The sequence below is a fragment of the Colletotrichum fioriniae genome, assembly GCF_027942845.1.
Source record: "Colletotrichum fioriniae strain IMI 355084 chromosome Unknown scaffold_18, whole genome shotgun sequence".
NCBI classification, from domain to species: domain Eukaryota; kingdom Fungi; phylum Ascomycota; class Sordariomycetes; order Glomerellales; family Glomerellaceae; genus Colletotrichum; species Colletotrichum fioriniae.
The window spans coordinates 383700-404316 of NW_027076854.1; the positions used below are offsets into that span (position 1 = coordinate 383700).

The following is a 20617-nucleotide window of genomic DNA, read 5'->3' on the forward strand; positions in this document are numbered from 1 at the left end:
GACGAGTAAATGTTGTTTTTTCTTCTTCTCACACCCATGTGATTGAAAGCGTGGGGAATCTCTCTTGATCGTTGCGCGGTTCTCCCTTGATCGAGTCCGCTAGACATTACACACAAAAGACTCTCAGACCTAGATCTCCTCTAGAGTCGCAATTTCCACTCACACCCCTCCCCTTGTCTCCCCTTGACTCCAACACCCATCTTCAGACCTCCATCTCCGCTCTCGCTTCTCCTCTCGACAACGTCCAAACGCCAGTCCAAAGTGTAATCAAAATCGCGACAAGTAACAATAAACAAGTTAGCCTGCTTTGCCTGCCCGGTCCTGCCCTATCCTGCCTGAGCCACCAAAAAGACACCAGCGAATCCTGAACCCCTTTTGAATTTTGGAAAAAGAAAAAGGCCACCCACCAATAACCATGCTTCCACGTCGTGACAAGTCGAGATGTGGTCTCGCATCGTTCCACGGATGAGAACGATGTCTGGATCTGACAAAGATTAACCTTCCAAAAGGGGAAGTTTTCGTAGAAAAGAGACCAACGCCCCTTGACATCTCTCCATCTTACAACCTACGCAACCGGTGATTGCTCGAGATACGTGGCATGTAGTCACATGCCAATACCAATCCCGATACCGCCCATGCCAACATCCATGGGCTCGAGGCCACTGCCGTCGCCCGGCAGGTCACGATCCTCTTCCATCATCTCGATGAGGTTGTCGAGATTCTCGTCCAGGTTCTCCGCGTCAGCTGGGGGCAGACACTTGCGCAGGAGCCGGCGGTACTTGTCAATGTTCTCGCCCGTGCCAACCATACTGAGCGCCTCGACGTAGTCAGACTCTGACTGTCTCTGCTCCGAGAGCATGGCCTGCAGCTGCCGCGCCAGCTCGAGACGGTCCTCGTACGAGGCCTCGTTGGCGTCGCCGTTGAGCATGTTAATCTCCTGGTCCACGGCCTGCTGTACATGCAGGCGGTTCTGATGTGTGATGAGAGACATTACTTGATGCTTGGCGCGGTTGGCCTCGCTGATGATTTGCGCTGCGCCGTCGTCTGCTTCGAGCTGGGCTTCAAGCTCGGCCATGTGCTGGTGTACAGCGGCGAGCTCGGCTTGCGTATTGGAGAGAATACGGCGGGCTTCCTTCTCCGCCTGATCCTTTTCGCGGAGTTCCTCGTCGTAGCTCCCCGCGAGATCTTGGAACTTTTCAATAATAAGCGGTGTGATGCGTGACTGTACCGTATTTGCGGCCTCTGAGTTGAATGATGACAGGCCGAGCTTCTTGCTCGTTGTGATACGTTCAGGCACCGCGTCGCGGAAAGAGACATGGCGCTGAGAATCGGGCGCAAAGGGTGACGATGACCGCTGAGGGCCACGCTCCTTCTTGGTGGCGTTGAGCTGGGCGATGAGGTCTTCCGCCCGCACACCTTCGTTATTAGGAATGCTGGTGGAGGCCTGCCGTCCGAGAAGTGCCCTGATGCATTTCCTCGCGTTGCGTTCTGCTGCCAAGTGAAGGGCAGTATTGCCCTGCTCATCTTGTGCATCGATGAGTTGCTGCACATAGGCAGGTTCATGCGTTTCTTGCAGCTTATTTAGGATATTGTCCAAGTAGTATCTCGAGCACGAGTGGCTGACGACCCGGCCGTTCTTCATTACTGCCGCATGGTGGATCACCGTGCTCCCTGTCGCATCACGCGCATCGACAGTCTCGAAAAGCTCCTTCATCACCTGAGGGAATGTTTGCTTTTCGTAGCAGTTGGTGAAATGCACAGCCCGCATGAAGGGAGTCTCTCCCCTCACATTCTGCACATTCAAGCTGGCACCAAAGCGCCGGAGCTGCTTTATGACGTCCACATCACCCATGGCCGAAGCCCAGTGAAGCGCCGTGTGCTCCTCCGAGTCGATGATCCAGTTCGGTTGGAAATTTGGTGGTGGTTCAGGCCGGTACGCTGGCTTCTCATTCCTGGAGAGGAGGAAGTAGTCGAGGAGCTCGTCTCCGTAGACGGAGTGCTGCTGCTGTGTCAAGTCCTGGATGGCCTCTTCCCTCTTCCTCTTTCTGTGGCCCGTGGACTGGTGGGACATGTCATAGCGGTCATCTTCGCCCATGTATGAGGCGGAGGCAACGGTCAAGTTGTCAGGGGTATCGTCGTCATTCATCATTGAGTCGCCGACCTCGTACTCTTCTGGCGGTGGCGCGCCTTGCATTTGGTTAGCAGAGGGCTGGGCCTGTGGTGGTGCTTGCTGCTGCTGTTGTTGGAAGTTCGCGGCGGGCCATTTAGGCACTGCGGGTTTCTTTGGTGCCTTTGGCTTGCTGGTGTGTCGCGGGGCGGGGGCGGGCTCTGTTCGCCGGGGGTGTACTCGAAGATGAGCCGCAGGCGGTCATAGATGTTGTTTCGCTGGGCGAGGGCGACGCCCTTGTCGAGAGGGATCCATGTGCCCTGGTACTTTCCGTATCCGCCCTGAATCTTTTCGTGCTTTTCTTTTTGTACTTCTCGCTCGAGAATGCGTGTTCGGGCGGGCTTGTCAAAGCCGGCGGCCTTTAGGATGTGCGTTGCGTTGATCCAGTCATCTTGGCGGCGTCGCATGACATGTTCCTTGAGGTCATCTCCGAATTGGAACTCGTAGACCGGAATCTAGATGTTCATTCAATTAGCGACGGGCCCAATTGCGAAGAAAATACGGATGCGAAGTATTATGATTCGTCTCTCGGCCAGCCCCGATGATTGAGGCCATCCCCTTTCCCCGAAGGAAATAAGCTCCCAGCCTGATGCCGTCGGATGACAGTATGTCGGAATTCTTGGGGTCGAGCAGCGATTTTGCTCAATCTGCAAGAAAGAGTAACTTACACCACTGTATGTAGCGCTGTAAACGCCGGGTTGCGCATTGCCCTTGTTAACCATCGTCGCCGACCTGGAGCAAGGGACAGGCCCTGCGGAGTTCTCCTATTAGGATCAGGAAGCACGTTGGCAGTGTTGTCTGTCTATTCGACGTGAGAGAGAGGGATATCGTGGATGGGGCGGATGCAAAGCACTTGGTGTGGCGTTTCGTTCGGGGTAGGAGTGGTAGTTGTGGAGGTGAGGGTCGATGAGGCTCGGGGTTGAGGACCGGTATCACGGAAATTTCACCAGGTTTGGAGTGGATGCACTTTGGTGGTTTGAAGGAAAGGGCACGTCGACGACGCGAGACGCGCCTTCTTTAGATTACCTTTCACGCGAAAGAGCACTTTAACCAAGCGGCTACGCGCACGAAAGAGAAAGGCCCGAGCGTCAACACGGGGCTGTGGGGCTTACTTTCTTTTCTTCGGATGAATGAGTGGCTGAGAGCGCTCCAAGGCGAAGCATTAGAGTCACGTGCCTTTCTTCCCCTTGTGTATGGTCCGAGCTTCCAAAGTAAGGTAAGGTATCGTCAGCAAAGGCCCAGTGATCCTTCCATCCCAAGGGTCTCTTTGAAGTCACCACGGGAACGGGCACTTGCCAACGAGTAATCTCTTACCGGCTTCACTTGCCCAGCTTACCGCCAGTAGAAAGGAGTGCAGCCTTTTCTGTGCGATACATATCAAAGATCCATTCTCTTGCAGAGAAAAGATCATCGCATTCATAGAACAACGTAGGAGTTATCGGACTTATTCGAACAAACAATGCCAGAGCTGGCCGAAGTGTTTGCCAATGGACACCCAAGAAATGCATGTTTGCCAAAGCTTCAACATGTAACTGGCTGACTCCTATCCGATTCCGGGGGGGTTTCGGCATGGTAAAGTTACAGCTCTACCGCCAGCTCGCCATTAGTAATCCCTCTTACTGGCCGCATCGGCGCCGTGACGTCTTCAGATGTCGCACGTATCTCACCTACCCCGCCAAGATGGTGGGGTCTATGGTATTCTGACTCCCATGAAGCCCACTTCGAAGCAGCTTGTCGAGCCTATCTGATCACGACATCGCCTCGAGAACGCAAACAATTGGCATTCTCGCGATACCCCCATTCCGAATCAAGGAGCTACATATTCATATATATATCTCGACGCTTCCCATTTCGCAGACACTTCTGACGGCTTGTCCACCTTTCTCAAGATAGTTACCCCCGGCGTTTAGCTTCTCTCCACTCTGCCTTACTCGTCTTACTCAAGGATCCCCCAGCTTTCATCATGCCTCTCATCGCTTCAAACCCCAAGAACCGCATCATCCTGGGTCTCATGACCTTCGGACCTGATGAGTCCGCCGGTGCCCGAATCACCGATCTCGAGACGTACAACAAGGCTCTCGATGTTTTCCAGGCCCGCGGTTACAACGAGGTCGACACGGCCCGAGTGTATGTTGGCAGGAAGCAGGAGGCCTTCACTCGTGAGGCAAAGTGGAAGGAGAGAGGTTTGACTCTCGCCACAAAGGTTCAATATCCTGGACAGCCCGGCGACCATGCTGGGGACAAGGTGATTGAGTCTGTCGAAACTAGCTTGAAGGAGCTCGGCACCGACTCCGTTGATGTGAGTGAATATGAACTGGATCATCTAGTCAGGGCTTAAGCTAATTATACGTTGATAGATCTTGTACCTCCACGCTGCGGTACGAACTGTGTTCCTGAGTATGGTCTCGGATAGTGACTAATAGTGGCTTACAGGATCGTGCAACCCCATTTGCAGAGACGCTTGAGGCTCTGGATAAGCTCCACAAGCAAGGCAAGTTCGTGAGGCTAGGCCTCAGCAACTTTACCGCGTTTGAGGTGGCCGAAGTTGTCTTGACGGCCAAGTACAACGGTTGGGTCCGGCCGACGATATACCAGGGCATGTACAATGTCATCACACGCAGCATCGAGCCCGAGCTGATCCCGGCTCTGCGCCGTTACGGACTCGACCTTGTCGTGTATAACCCCATCGCTGGCGGTCTGTTTTCAGGCAAGATCAAGTCTAAGGACATTGTTCCGACGGAGGGACGTTTCTCGGACAACCACGGCACGGGAGGCAACTACCGCAAGCGCTACTTCCGCGAGAGCACGTTCAAGGCTCTTCAGATCATCGAGAAGGCGGTGGAGGAGCACGAGCTGACCATGATTGAGACGGCGCTGCGCTGGACGGTGCATCACTCGGGCCTCAAGACCGGGGAAGCTGGTAACGACGGCATCATCATTGGTATCTCGAGTGTGCAGCAGCTCGAGGACAACCTCAACCAACTTGAGAAGGGCCCCCTTCCCAAGGCCGTGGTTGATGCGCTCGATCAGGCGTGGGCTATCTCCAAGGCGGACACGACGAACTACTGGCACCTTGACCTTGAGTACAAGTACAACACCCGGGAGAAGCTGTTCGGCGAGGGGGCCAAGTGATCGGGCTGAAGTCCAATGAGTGGGCAGAGTTCTGATGCGAGATTGCAAGAATTGCCGTGGTAAATGCGGGCAAAGTTTGATTCTTTGTAGTTTTTGTTGTATAAACGGGCAAATGGTCGTATCAGATGTCAAAATCGAGGCACATGAATGTACCCTGTTCTTGAAGCGATCTCTGGCGCGGGATGTGAGGGTGTGCATTTGTGGGTGTGGCAGCTGGGACCAATGCCAGACTTTCCAGTCATGCGACGCCATGCGTGATGGCGTCAGGCTGAAGGATGGAACATGGGCTGAGGGGAAATGCCGTTTTGAGGCCCTCTTTACCCTCCATCGTTTGTTGGTAAGCGTGGTAAGGTGGTTGAAGTTGTATGCGTACCGCCGCAGTGGTGCAGCTATGATAGCCGGGCAAACGCTAAGACATGTTAGAGGCTGACCTCGCCAGAGTTATCAGACGCAGGTGACAGGCTTGTCATTTTGCTGCTGACCGCAACTTGTGACGTGCGCGAGAATTGGCGGAAGGGTGTGGTATCTGGGTACTTGATTTGGTACAATGGTAGGGCAGAGACGACGGTGCGCAAGATAGGTAGTCGCGACCAGACGAGTTGTCTTACCTCTCCCGTCGTTTGGATACCTTTGTACTAGGTATCAAGTACGGACATTGGCGTGGGAGCGATAGCGACGGAGAGGCTGCGTAAGGTTGGAGGGCTGAGTGTTGGAGGTATTGCGTGTGCAGCATTGCAGGAGACCGAGGAGAGTGGGGGGGGAGGGGGAGGGGGGAGGAAAGATGGGGGAAGACCCCTTCCGCGCGAACCGCCCATGCCCGCCAATCTGGCCGTTGCCAAGTGGAAAGCAGCAAGTCAGCCAAGTTAGCTGTGTCTCGGCGGCGTAGGGATGGTCCTATCAAAAGTCACCTTACTGGGTCATGGATATGTCACTCGTCACCACCACCGGGCGACGGAGATACATCGTGAGTACGGTATGCGATACCAAGAGAGACAGCAAGTATCCGTCCGCACCCCATTGTAAAGCGAAAGTGCCTGGGTACTACGGTACCGTAGGTAATCCATTCCAACAATCCCGTGTGCCCTTCCGCCGCATCTTCCTGCATCCCGTCCCGAGGCCTGGGTTCCAGTCCAGGGCATTTCCATTTGGCAACTTCCATGCGCCAGTTTACCTCACACTAGTATCCACTCTCCACTCCTACCAAAGCAAAAAAAGTGTCCAACTGTACACATCCATTCCCGACCCAAAAGAGTCCGGCTGCAAGCACAAGCACTCGACTCGCATACTGCGTCAACTGCGTACCCCTTCCCTTCCTTACTCGAGCCAACTTGCAGCTTCTGCCTGTGCAGCAATTGGTTTCCCCATTCAAGTCACTCCTTCGCTTGATTAGCCTTTCTCTGTGTACCTTACCGTTACTCTTTCTCGGTCTCTCTTATCTCTTTCTCTCAGACTCTCGCTATTATCTCCTGGTGTCCCCCCCTTCCCATTCTTACGTTCCTTTTATCCCTTCTTATGCCTCCCAGACTCAACACAGGGCCGGATGGAACCCTCAACCTCCCCCATTTGCGACACGATCATTCCCATAACCCTCCCTTGAGCGCAACCACATGCGATTCCAACATTTCAGATTATATCGGTAGTGGTACCAGCAGCCCTGGACTGAGCCCCGGGCTCGACCAGCGCCTGGCCGAATTTGATGCGTTGCGATCCGCCGACGACGACTACTTCAAACACGATTACGACGACCAAGACGACGAAATGGACAGCCAACGTCCCCCCCTCCTTCGAAACCACAACTCCCGCTCCGGGCAGCCTCTTCTGAACGCAAAGGACGACGAAGATGATGACCACCGCGGCAGGAGCTATTCCACTCGCTCTCGAGGAGCCAGCCCCTTGCTGACCCCAAGTCGACCGGCCTTCTCTCGAGGTTCGACCATGCGAGCCCACTCTCCCTCGACAATCACCGCGAACGCTCGAAGGAAATACATCATTGCCGCCTTCGTCCTGCTTATCAGTTTGGTCTCCTTCGTCATTCAGACCGAGTTGTCGGCATACATCCAGCAGGAACTACACTGGGATAAGGCTTACTGCATGCTCTACCTGACCCATGGCTCCTGGGTGATGCTGTGGCCTGTCCAGCTGCTGTTCCTGCGATTCAACAAGCGCAAAGTCTCTTGGGCATCCTTCTGGCGACGACACACTGAGCTGCTTCATACGACCGCCATCATGGTCCAGAGACAGGACCTTGACTATGCGCGGCCCAACCCGCAGCCCCGTGTCTCCCCGTGGAGCTATATCATCAAGACCACAGCCTTCGTTACATCTGCTCTGACTATTGGTGGCTTGAGTTGGTATGTCGCTGTGAACTTGACGACTCCCTCCGATTTGACGGCCATCTACAACTGTTCTGCTTTCTTCGCCTACGTCTTCTCTGTTCCGCTGCTCAAGGAGCCTCTGCGCCTGGACAAATCTCTTGCCGTCATCGTGGCCATTGCCGGTGTCTTGATCGTTGCGTACGGTGACACTAGTCCCGGCGAGGACGATGCCGCTCATCAGCAGGCGGCCGGGAACCGTGTCACCGGCAACCTGATCATCGGTGTCGGATCCGTCCTCTACGGTCTCTACGAGGTGCTTTACAAGCGATATGCTTGCCCGCCTGAAGGCTGTAGCCCTAACCGCGGTATGATCTTCGCCAACACGTTCGGTTCTTGCATCGGTCTCTTCACGCTTACGGTGCTGTGGATTCCGCTTCCCATTCTGCACTGGACCGGTATCGAGAAATTCGACTTGCCGACGGGATACACGGCTTGGATGCTTTTCTGCAGTGTCGTTATGAATGCGACTTTTGCCGGCAGCTTCCTGGTATTGATCAGTCTTACGAGCCCTGTGTTGTCCAGTGTCGCCAGTCTGTTGACAATCTTCATCGTCGCCATTACCGACTGGCTGCGCACTGGTGAGCCGCTCAGCGCTGCAGCTCTCATCGGAGGCGTCATGATAATGATCGCATTCGGCATGTTGAGCTGGAGTACATGGCGAGAGATGACCGAGGCCGAAGCGCACAAGGCAGTTGACCTCACCGATAGCGGCGATGATAGTGAAAGGGAGCGCGAGGACTAGGCGATTGCATAATTGGTGTCGGCGCAACACCAAACGGCGTTTGGGGAAACCCGGGTTTTGTCTTTTTTTGTCTTCAACATGGGTATTGGCATCATTACATTGGGGTCGGCGGATTACTCTGGGCATTGGATTACAACAGCACGATTGCGACAGACGTTGAGCTGTCGCAGCGGATGGAAGGAGGAGGGAAAGAAATGGCCACGGCCATTGGTTCACTGTTTGATTCACTACATCCGGGGAGCTTGGCTCCGTTGTCTGCTATTCGCTTCATTTTCTTGTCATTGTTTATTACTCTTTCTTCGGCATAGACGATATCGGGTTCGGGGTCCATGAGACACAGACCTCTTGTTAGAAAAGCAGCGAGATACAAGTTGTTGACAGCTGCTGGGTGGCCTTTCAAATGGGATGCGAATTTGCTGCGCTGCAGCTCAACTCAAGACAAGCTTGTTTCTAACTCTTAACCTTTATCGCAGTCCCATCGTTGTCGGCCGCCATGCTAATCCTCTAGATCCGTCTCCGATTCCCTCCATCCTCCTTTCCTCCCTACCGCCCTTCCACAAGTCCCAAATCTGTCATTCTCTTGGCATCCCGTAAAGGCCAGGTAAGTCAAAAACTTGAGATAGACTGCTTGCTTGAAAAGTCGGTTGATTTGAAACAGGGGAAAGGGCTCCACGTTGGGTATTAGACCAAGCTCCACGTAGGATCCCTGCATTTGGCCACTCACGATGATTTTAGGTCGGGGCGACGTAATGTCTGGCGAGATGTTGATCTTCTGCGCTTGACCCCTTACATGTCCGCTCTAAAACCCGAGGATGAGATTTGATGGTTGTTTGCTCTTTTTTGATGGAGAAGGTGAGTTGAAAGACTGGAATCACTGGGTTGCGTGGAGGGAGGTATGTGGATCTGAGTTGAGGTTAGCTTAGCTTTCTGAGTTGCCAAGTCTATTCAAATGTCACTTCAACTGCAGTCGATCTTTCTTGCTCGTTCAAGTTGAGCAATCGCAACGGGTAACCCGCATATCTCGGATAGACGGCCGGCAGGTTCGGTCTCTTTGACCGCACGGATAGGGGGAGCTGAGGTGCAGATTTGACTTTCAACGGTCATCGGCGGGGTTTAAGCAGGTTAGATTTCCCTGGGACCACGGATGCCAAAGCGGACATCGGAACTTTCGGCTGATAGAGCTGGGGGAGCACGGTTGGGGTTTCGATTTGATCGTGTTTCGAGGTAAGATTGGTTGGAGAGAAGATGGAATCAAGACTCAAGAGTTGACATCACAGATGACGGCATAGATAAGAAAACAATGCGAGATTAACTTATTCTAAACACATATGTTGGCGAAGCTAAAATCCGTCCTGAAGCCCTTTCGACCTCTTCAACTTCGTCCAAGCTCACATCCGTCAAGTCAACTACATTCAAATTTCAATGCGAGCAGGCGAGGGTTTTGGAGACTAAAAGCAAGAGTTACGTTCGCTGAACGTGATCGGAATGTAGTTCAGAAGCGTTGTTTCCCGTGCCCGCCGGGTTGGTAGCCGGCACCTCAGATACGCGGTTCGAGGAATAGTCATTAGGCATCGCCCCAGATCTCGAAGTGGGACCCGGGCTCTGTGACGGTGTTGTGGACTGATATTGATACGCAGCCGAGTTGGCGGGCTGACGATTGCTCTTGTAAGGCTCGTACATTGGAGCCGGGGTCGAGGACTGCCATTCTGACGTTGCTCTTGTAGCGGGCACTGTTGAGTAGGTGTACGGCTGGTTCGTGCCGGCTTGGCCGCTGTTGTTGTTGTTGTTGTTGTTGTTGTTGTTGTTGTTGTTGTTGTTGTCATCGTCTTTGCTGGCCTTTCTGCGATTGCGTAGTATCATCCACACGATGGCGGTGACGATCAGTCCCATGACCACGAGGCCGGCAATTGCGCCGCCAACGATTGCTCCGATAGGGGGAGCATTCTCTGTTTGATTGCTTGGAGCTGAGGTCGCCGTGCTTGAGTCCAAGGGAGCAGTGCTTGGCTCTGATGGAGCAGTGCTGGTAGGTGTGGTTGACGAGATAGTCGACGGGGATGATGAGCTAGCGGAGATACTCGTAGTTGAGCTGCTGAAGGAGTCGACGAGGTAATGAACACCCGTAAACATGTTGTTACCACAGTTGAAAGCTTCAAGTGTAATGATGGAGTCGCGAGTTATAAACTTAATGCCGGTTGCGCAGAACGGAAATTTGATATCAGTGCTGGTTTGGGCGCATGTTAGCCATCTTGAAAGGATGTATTCGTAGAGGAAATAGAAGGAGTATGAAGCAACACACCAGCAAGCAGTTAAGGACCCCTGACTATTCTGTGAGCAAATGGGGCTATCATAGTCTAGACATGATGCCCAGGGAGATGATCCACAGCCGAAAATGTTGCCTCTGGTGGTGCAGGCTAGATCTCCGCAATTCCATGGATCACCATCTGTTGTCAAACACGTTAAGGAATGGCCTATTCAAAAGAAGAGGGGAAAATTCTGGAACGGATCAAAAGATAAGATGGGAGGGGAGATGAAGGAGAAGTGATGGTCTGAGAAGTATCCTGACAGACTTACCCGTCTCGAAATAACCACAATTTCGACTGGTATCCCGCCGCTTCAGAGGTATCGCGGCGAAGCGTAGATGAGGAGGCGTTGTCGGCGCTGCAGGCCACACGTCGACCTTAGCAGTTTCTGCACTGAGTCTGGCCGAGCTTGGAGGAGAATTTGCCTCGAAGCGTACATTTTCAAGTGCAACAGCCGAGGTCAGGAACCCGGCGAATGGCAGAATAGCTGAAACCGCAATCATGATGATTACATAGGCGTGAAAGAGGCTCAAAGAGCCGTTCTTAAAGTACAAAAGTTGAAGATGAAGTAAAGTGGTGGCACAAGACAGAAAATTTGGACGTGGTCTGGTCTTGCAGAGGGAAGGAACATAGAGTGCATACAAGGGGGGAATGATGGAGGTTTATTGCAGAAGCTTTGGGTCTGGTTAGAGGGACGGTCATTGAACAGCCAGGCTTGAGCAAACACGTTCATCGCAGCAAGAAAGAAGGCTGAGAACAACCCCGGACAAGCGTGCAGAGTCTCCAGCTGATGGCAGGACAGACAAGATGGAGACTAGAGAGCCTCCTGTAGTAGAGGCAAGTCCGAGGAACTATGCTAAGGCCCTGAGACAATGTCTCGTTATCAAGCTACTCATTGGTGTAGCTAGAGTTGGCTGTAGGCACGGCATTGATAGGAGCTGAAGACCAAGTGACGAGAAAGGAGGCGATGTTCTGTGGCGGCCAGGGCAAGCTGATGAGAAAAGCACACCCTTAAAATAATGCAAGTCATAGTCTATCTGGCGACTTGGCATATGCTACATGAAATGATGCAGTTTAATGAATTATATTACAGGCAGGTATTTCGACCCTCAGAAGACGATTCTGAATCCGCTCAACCTGAGAGTTGTTTTCAAAGTTTAAAGGCCAAGCGGAGGTTAAATGCTGGGTGACACTTGCACAGATTGACGTTGACATGTGACAGATATTCTTGGCTTATCTTTCACGAAATCAGTGGCGCCGATGGCTGCACAAAGATCCTCCCTACTTCGGCCATATTAAAGGCAAACTAGTTGCCCCATTCAGGCGGAAGCAGAACGGCCCCTGTGCTTGCTAAATCGAGAACTCTAAAAGCGCGTTTCCAAGATAGAAGGCCACGTTGATTAGAATCAGACATGTACACTACTACATTACCCACAGGGTGTTCAAAGGCTATCCCTCTACCGGCCCCAGATAAGAAGAGGTCCTCGAAGCCAACTACTTTACCTTGAGGCTTCAAATGGAAGACAACTGATGCTCAAAGTATGGAAGAATACTACTTCTTGCTTACAGAAACTGCCGGGAACGCCTGAATATACAGAAACCTTACCAATACAGCCATGGCAAAGTACGTTAAGAAGAACGCGATGACAAGGCTGTGAGTTGATGAGACATACATGCAGGTGGCACACGCCACTACAAGACATCAGTTCCTACGTCTGATTCATGTGCAGATTGTGTAACAGAGATGACTTCGGATATTTGAGGTTCCGTCAGAATTTGGACACATGCACAACGAGTCTGCCATAAGGCTGTAGCAAAGTGGCGTGCTCCCACACACCACTAAGCTATTATGCGGTGACGCCACTCTCGAATGGTTCAACAATAAGAAATCATAATACGAGCGCTTCGAGCTTTCCACAATCAATCGGCGATTCTCGTTCAGAGTGACGAGGCCCTTACATGACCGATGATAACAAACCCTACAGTCTACGAGGCAAATATCCCCTGCCCCATTCGTAAACAATTCAAGTTCGCGTGTGCCAAATCAAGTATATGGGAAGGCTCTCAGCGAGAGATTGCAAGGCAAGATGAAGCTTTCTCATTTTGACTCTCTTGTGGAGCCCTGGTTTCGTGGAGCGCAAGCTCTCCATCCCAGACCCCTTTTCTTGAGCAACATGGCCAAAGGGGCTGCAAATAACATGGTGAGTGAAAAGATGCCAAAGCTCCAGCCCAAGCCCGTGGCGTTTGCCAATGGCTGCTGAGCCGCAATGGCAGCGCCAGCTCCGATGCACCGTACAAGATTGTACGACGCCTGGACTGTTGCTGATGCTTCGGGGTTCAAATCCGTCAGAAGGGTGCCGCAAATCTACAGATATTTAGTTAAGAACCATAAGATACGGTGGTTGACCAGGGCGGAAATTTGCACTGACCGTGAAAATGCTCGAGGTTGTTGCACCACTGATGAATTGCATTGCCAATGGCACGGCAATATGCTAAGATGGTCAATGAGGCTTTAGTCTCCGAAGGTCGCCAGCCTGGGGTACTTAACCCAAGCCTAGGACCAGCGGGTGATGTACTACATACCGATTTTTGCATGAGACTCGCTCCGTAGCCTGCGGTGGTGACTGTGCTAAGAGCAACTAACATGTAGATCCCGGCGAGCCGTGCCTCCTCGATTGGAAAGTCCGATATGTCGTCACCTCGACGATATCGGCTGTCTCTTCCTTGCCTGATGGATAATCTCTGGATATTTCTATCTAGAAGTTTACCTGCGAACCCGTCAGTCCAGGCAAATTTCAAATCGTGTTTTACAAGCGTGATGTGTGCACGTAATACGGACCTGTCGTATAAGATGCTAAAGCGCCTCCCACCCCTGAAGGTAGGTAAATGAGTCCTGCTTCTAGATGATTCAACTTGTAGATATCAATGCACTGAGCTGACAGTGAGCTTTGCAATGTCATTTTGACAGCATAGGTTATGGAACCCATCAGGATAACGCTGAAGTTGCCTTTGGAGAACAACATCGAGATGCACTTGAAAGGGTTGGGAATGTGATATCGCCGCTTGCCGCCCTGTAGTCCTTGGTCTTGTCCCAGGGTGTCGATCTTTCGGTGCCGTGTGAGGGAATCAAATAGACTTCTGTGAACTCCGTGGGACTTAGAACTCCCATTCCCTACAATTCCACGTTGTGTCTCTGGGAGCAGAGTGATAATGAGGAGTAGGTAAGCACCGGTCAGTATGACCAGAAACCAGAATATCCATCTCCAACTCAGCTTCTCCGTGAGTAGCCCGGCGATGACCGGGCCAAAACTTGGAGCAGCATTGGTACTTTATCAATCTAATCAGCAAGAATTTACAATGATGTTGAATAAAAATCAGAAGCTTAGCAGATGTTTGACCAAGGATCGACCTACAAAACGAGCATAGACCCTACGTAGGACCCGCGTTCATCGACCGTGGTTATGTCTGCGACAATCCCATATGCTGCGCCGTATGAACCTGTGAAGTATTCAGCCACGTGGTATTTGCTGAGTTACCTCAGTGCTTTATACTAACCAGATGCTCCCGCGCTTTGTACCATACGCAAAATTAACAGAGCAGGATACGAATTCTGCAGCGCCAATCCAATATTTGACGCAACGACGAGAGTGAACATTAGGATGTATGCGGGCCTTCGACCGCCTTGATCGGCGATATCGCCCATGAAGGCTGGTGCGATACCCGCTATGATCAGATACGAGGTGACGGTGAGATTGATGAGCGCAATGGAGACGTTGAGATCAATGGCCATAGGTACTAAAGCTGGAAAGTAGATGTAACTGCTCAAGGTGGAGAACATGGCGCCGAAGGAAGCAACATTGCTGATCCATTTCTTCTCGCCAATTGTGAATATTGAATATGGCTCTTCTGGTGCCATCTCAGCGAACGGCACTATTTCTTTGTCGTCGTTGGAGATTTGCTTGACTGCCGTTTCTGATGACTCGGCTGCAGCCATCTTGATGTCCGTAGATTATGTAAAGACCGCTTCTTGTGGCTGATTGTGATTATGAATAGATCGCACAAATTCCAACTGACCTGAAGTCGTCTATTTCGTTCTTCTGGTCATGTTTTTCGGTGTTTCATTCAAAGAAACATCAATGCAATGGTGGAGGTTAATCTCCGCTCGAACAACCAACATCGCACTTATCGTCTTCAAAGAGAGCCGCTTTGGGCTATGAGGACCGACAAAGTCGGTCATCATACGTCAGGTGACAATGAGAATGCCGATTGGCATTACTTCAACATGCTGCAGAGCGATGGCACAGCTCTCAAGACTCTACGGATGCTACCCTGACAAACGTAACGCATAAGCTAATTGAATACAGTGGGAATCATGGCGGTTAATTGAGTAGAAAGAGCATGGTTTACTGCCTCCCTAGATTTTATATCAGTATCCTTTCCTCGAACTCCAAAAATCCGTGAAAGATCATCAAATGCTCCCCTCTTCCGAACGCAATCGCTGTCTTTGAAACAATCTTGATCACGGCATCAGTCCCACTACGCCATATGAGTGGTATAAAGAAGTGACGCGTGAAATGATGCGCATCTGCTATCTTCCTGAGGCTAATTGAGCAAATCCATCCAGCCATATCGAGGAAAAGCAGACTCGATTTAATACATCCAATTACATATTGCAGAGACGTAGATGTGATATGTAAACTCTGAGTCAAAATCACCTCCGTTGAAGCTGTAATCTTGGAAGCTTCGACGGAGATGATACCGCTAGTTTGCTTGGTCGCGTGGGAAAGGCCCTGGGCTAAGTAGGTAGAGCCTTTGCTGCTGATCCATGAAAGGCAATCCTTTGACACTTGGATTTGGGGGTACGGAGAGAGGCTGATTTCCTTGCAGACTCTTTTCAGATTACACCATTCATAGATATGGAAATGGTTGTCTTTGAAGGCGAGTAAATGGGAAGGACTCGATGGATGTTTCAACCACCAGGCTCCCTTGAGATCCTTCTCTTCTCCCATCACAGTTCCGTCAAGGGCAATCAAAGTCGCACTTGAATCTGTACAGACCAGCAGTGATTCGGCTTCCGGACTCAAGATTATTTGAGATGTATCACTATCACCTCTGCGGTTGAGCAAACAAGTAACTTTTGCTCCGGGTCCACTCCCTACGGAAGTAACTCTGGTGACGATGTGACGCCAAGTAGTATCGACACTGAGAAGCGTACACGTGTCTTCGTTCCAGTCTAAGGACTTTATCTCTGCAAATGCATCGTGAATCCGGAGCTTCTCGACAATCTCGCCGGTGGCTAGATCACTGACACCAACTGTGCCATCCAGGCGCCCGACGAGTACCATGTCGTCGGCTGGCTCAATGGCTGTGATGCCTTCTCCCCACTGATACACATGAGAACGAGATGCTTTTATTTCCGGAAGGAGAATTTCCTCGCTGGAACATGAAGTCTCTAGGGAGTTGTCATCATATCCGTCTTTGGAAAGTAGGATAATCGGCTCCCAGACGTTGCAGCATTGCCCCCTGATGTCGAAAAACCGGAGATTATCTGCTTAAAATGCGATGTTTTGATTCCTTAGTTGATCTCCTGGTAACCGAATGTGGTAAATCGGCTGCAAGGTTGCAAAGAGGAAAAGGTAGATACCTCCGTCCTCTCCCGCACCTGCGAGAACCCTGCCATCTGAGGTAGTGGATAGAACAGATAGCAACGTTTGAAGATGGTACTTGTTCGCTTGGTCTTGCGTCCATGGATTGCAAGTTACCAAGTCGCCGTCCTTGTATGATATTGCTAGCAGCTCAGCCTCAACAATTGGATTAAACACCATGTCTATGACTTGCGAGGTAGCGTAAACATAGTAAGAATCGTCCTTCTCAAAGTTGCCGACGTAGACAGAAGTATTCAAGTCCCAAATTGAGACTGAAGCACTTCTGTAAGATAACGCGGCAAGCTTGTGGTATGAGTCAAGGCGTATTTGCACTGCTCGGGTCCATAAACCAAGTTTGTTATCGATTTCATCCGACGAGTCTGAGTCCCAGGCCGAGGGGGCATGCAAAAGTTTGCGCTCTGTTTCTTGCCCATCTTCGATATGGTAAATTACCAAAGAGCTACCATGAGGATGAGAAAGAATTATCATTTGTTCGTCATAGTCGAATGAAACTGATCCTGGAGTGAAGTCAATATTTCGTGACCAAATGGGGGATAGCCTGATAGTTTCTTGAGACCAGTGGGTGTTCCATAGTTGTAAGTTCCGAGAACTACATGAAACTAGCACTGAAGAGGCCCGGTTGAAAGCGAGGAGGCGAACCCTCTTCCCGTGATTCAATGTAGCAGCTGCATCAAATGCCCCCGACCCAGCGAGGTGGAATAATCTGATTTCTCCGCTGGCAAGACCAACAGCCAGTAAACGAGTGCAGCAAGTGACTGCATACGCCTCTTCTGAGAATAGGTATCCCGTCAATCTATCGTTCCAATCTTCTTCTCTCGGACCTGCAATTCGAAGTCGCTTGGTCGGCTTTGCGAAGAGCTGTCCAATCATTGACTTGGGTGGGCAGAAGTGTGGGATGAGAAAGTATATTGACGATGGGGAGGTCAGAAGAGCAGAATGGAAGGCGGCGAGGATGCGGTAGATATCATTTGCCCATGTTGCGATAGTGTGGAACTCCATACTGATAGGAGACTGACATCTGGTCAGGCGACCCAGGTATGTCTTAAGCCTCTGTGCAGTGAGCTGCAATGTCCACAGGTCCCCAGCTGCAGCTATTCGTTCAATCCAGGTCAGAACGTTGGTAGTGAAAAACTTTGTTAGGAGGAGAAGCAAAGACCCAGTGGCTGAGGAGGCTTGAACGAGATGGCAAGGGAAGCTGCGTGCAGCATACTCTGATAGCGGAGAAAGAGTAGTTATCCTGGCCGCTGCGACTCCTCGATGCGTTCTTGGTGGCGCAAAATTCGAACTGCATAGCAGGCCGAGACATTTTCAGCAATTTCTGAATGCGCTTTCTCAGTGTCAACGCAGAAGCCGTCGTCTCTTTGTTGGCTTAAGAAGGCTGACGTCGTTAGATGTGCGATGCGAATATATGACTGACCATCCACGACAATGAGGTGTCTCGTCATGCTCTCCAGCTCTCTTGCATTGGCTGCCAAAGTCTTCCCAACATCGAGCTTCACAGCCTCGGCTAGCTCATTGATGTGAAGCGGTTTTGGCGAACAAATCGCCCACTTCAACGCGCATTCGATCAGCTTGGCGCTAGGGGATTGGGATATCAAATCGAGTGTGCGGGAATATAGCTCGTCCATCCGCCGTGGAATTTGTCGCAAAATATCTTGCTTGTCTTCTACACTGTATGCCTTCTCCAGACGGCCTACTGTGAGGGACGTCCATAAGAAATTGCCGTCCGCTTTTGCAAGAACATCGGCAACAAGATTTTGTATGCCATGGTATTGATCAGCATCATTTGTCTGAAGAAACATGGCCTCAACAAACAATTTGATGTCTCGAAGAGAACCTTCTTCGCCCGTGGTTATCTCCACAAAATCGGTGCGTTCCAGTATTAAATACCGCCTAACTTGCGCATCAGGTCTGCTGGTGACCAAGACTCGTATGGGTAACGTTTGTTCCATGTTGGACAGCATGGAAATCAAACTAGGTAGATCTTTCAAAGAACATTCGTCAATCGCATCTATAACCCAGAACTGGGGCCTGTTGAATTCCGCTTTGAAAATGCATTCGGTGAAGAGAATTGCCCAAAGAACATAGTGATCCTCAAACTTGATTGGTCTGTCGTCCTCGGCCATAGATGCCAGAGCCTGGCGCACCTCAAAGTTAGAATCGGCCATTTGAAATGCTAATGATCTCATCAGAAAGGCTAGAGTGGAGGAAGAAGTTTCCTTGTGCCTGAAGAAGTAGAAGCTGCAGTCGAGGTTGCAAGATTGAAGATGTCGGATTACATGGCCGGCAGCGATAGTCTTCCCGGCCCCGGGGCGGCCATTGAGCCACAGGACCTTCGAGTTCAGATCTCTGGAATGCTCTGACAACGACTTTTTGTCGTCCCAATGAACGACCGGCCCATCGATCCATTTCTGGAATTTGTCATTATTTGTCAACCACTCACAGGACCCTAGGTGCTGCTGCTCGTTTGTCGCAAGAAGAACTGTGTCCGGCCGTTGATCGATACACAAAAATGCAGCAATTTTCCTCATTATGGATTTATGTTCTTGTTGGATTTGAACTAAAGCTGAAGAAGTCAATACTAATTAGCTTGACATACAAAGTATCTTGGAGTCTCAAGGATCGGCTCACTGACAGTCCCGATCTCTGCGACTATGGTATGGAAGGCTCGTCGTAGAGTCAAATAGTTCGGATTGCTAGGCGAATCAAATTTACACATTTGTCGGTGATCGGCCTCGAGATACTGAACATGTTCTCTGGGTAGCCCTAAGTAAGCCCAAAGTTATTTTCAGAAAAAAACAAGTACGACGAGTATGCTTAGCTGGATGTGAAAGCATTGCTTACCAAGGATGGCAGATTCCTTTTCGACAACTAAGGAGGACGTGGGACCGAAGCTCATTGGTAAACTCTCAAAGAAAGACCAGAGGTTAATCTTGTGGCAAATATGTCTAAACTCGTCGTTGATTTGCTATATTGAAGTAGGGTATGTGAGATAGTTGGTTCCAAGCGCGTTGATGAGCCATTGCTTAAACTTACATCTAGTGTCCCACTGCCGGGAATCAAATCATCTAGAAACGGCTTTGACCCATACCCAGCCGACTGACGGACCAATTTTGCGACACTTGCAGAATCAGCTCCGCGATGAGGCGTGCCCAAGAATAATATAGTATGGATTCTCCTCCCAATAGCTTCGTAATTCGGATCACGCGTGGCCATGAGGTACGCCTGGAGAGTATCAATACTTCACTACAATTTCGGAGTACAAAGTCCTGTTAGGCATACCTTTTTGGCCACCAAGCCACCCATGCTATGGGCTACGAACACAATCGGTGTCTAGGTCACTGTTAGCCATGAGCAGTAGATACATGAACGCAGGAGGCCAACTGACATTGCGATTTCTGCGAAGGTAAGGTGAGTTGTGAAGATCGGCAAGCAACCCTTGTCCAAAGTCATGGACTGTTAACCGACTATCCTTTCGTGTTGTCCAGTCTGAGTTGTACCCAAAGCTATGGATGCGGACGTGTTTGAAGCCAGCCTCATTTGGCAGCCAGTCTTTAGGCCAAAACATGCCAATCTCGGCTGAATGACTCCATGTTTTCCTCGATCCTCCACCCAAACCGTGAATCTGAACCAGCAAGGATCAGTTCTGTCACACGAAGTCTTTTGAAAACCTACGAAGACAAAGTCGATTGCTGGTTCCGAGGGCGCATGAAGCAAGTTCAGACCGAGGGCTCCCTTGGTATCAGCAGCAGAACGTGACTGAATACTGCATGTGCTGTCGGATCTCGACGACCGAGAGAGACGTGTGCTAAGCTTCCGTAGCCGATGTTGTAGCGGGCCCAAGTATGGCGCACGAACTCGATTCATCACTTCCGAGGGTAGGAGAGAGTGATGGCGGCTCAGTAGTGATACCAGCCAGCTGGTACGACGAGGATATTAGCTCCAGGCTACCGTTCTCAAGCGGGGGATGGAGAACGGGAGCTAAGATACGAGCACGACGGTTCAAGGAGCACATACAGACGACGAAGGGCCTTTGTTTATCGACATAGTGCCGGTAACGACTATCAAGACTGCAGGTAAAATTAGGATGTCGGAGGATTGATGATCAACGAGAAAAATAGAGAGTCGCTTCTCATGTTGGACTGAGAGATACAGCAATTACGAGAATACTGGCGCGTGGACAGGGTCTCTCTTGCCCCCACGTGATGGGGTTCGGGGGAAACATGCAAAGGAGC

The 20617-nt window shown here is 50.9% G+C and overlaps 5 protein-coding genes across 5 annotated transcripts; 2 read left to right on the forward strand and 3 right to left on the reverse strand.

Annotated features, from left to right (window-relative positions):
* Positions 1-604: 604 nt before the first annotated feature.
* On the reverse strand, positions 605-2889 carry MBP1 (Transcription factor mbp1 (MBF subunit p120); the record flags this gene model as incomplete). The annotated part of the gene is made up of 3 exons (XM_065759321.1): positions 605-2300; positions 2348-2622; positions 2836-2889. The coding sequence occupies 3 exons, from the start codon at positions 2887-2889 to the stop codon at positions 605-607; spliced, it is 2025 nt and encodes a 674-aa protein (XP_065612043.1).
* A 1241-nt stretch (positions 2890-4130) lies between these two features.
* On the forward strand, positions 4131-5299 carry N0V96_011585 (uncharacterized protein; the record flags this gene model as incomplete). Its single annotated transcript, XM_065759322.1, has 3 exons — positions 4131-4466; positions 4525-4545; positions 4601-5299. The coding sequence occupies 3 exons, from the start codon at positions 4131-4133 to the stop codon at positions 5297-5299; spliced, it is 1056 nt and encodes a 351-aa protein (XP_065612044.1).
* A 1512-nt stretch (positions 5300-6811) lies between these two features.
* On the forward strand, positions 6812-8416 carry N0V96_011586 (uncharacterized protein; the record flags this gene model as incomplete). The annotated part of the gene is made up of 1 exon (XM_053193608.1): positions 6812-8416. The coding sequence occupies one exon, from the start codon at positions 6812-6814 to the stop codon at positions 8414-8416; it is 1605 nt and encodes a 534-aa protein (XP_053048926.1).
* Positions 8417-9877: 1461 nt separating this feature from the next.
* N0V96_011587 (uncharacterized protein) lies at positions 9878-10543 on the reverse strand (the record flags this gene model as incomplete). Its single annotated transcript, XM_065759323.1, has 1 exon — positions 9878-10543. The coding sequence occupies one exon, from the start codon at positions 10541-10543 to the stop codon at positions 9878-9880; it is 666 nt and encodes a 221-aa protein (XP_065612045.1).
* Positions 10544-14266: 3723 nt separating this feature from the next.
* N0V96_011588 (uncharacterized protein) lies at positions 14267-14710 on the reverse strand (the record flags this gene model as incomplete). Its single annotated transcript, XM_053193610.1, has 2 exons — positions 14267-14511; positions 14536-14710. The coding sequence occupies 2 exons, from the start codon at positions 14708-14710 to the stop codon at positions 14267-14269; spliced, it is 420 nt and encodes a 139-aa protein (XP_053048928.1).
* Positions 14711-20617: the final 5907 nt, after the last annotated feature.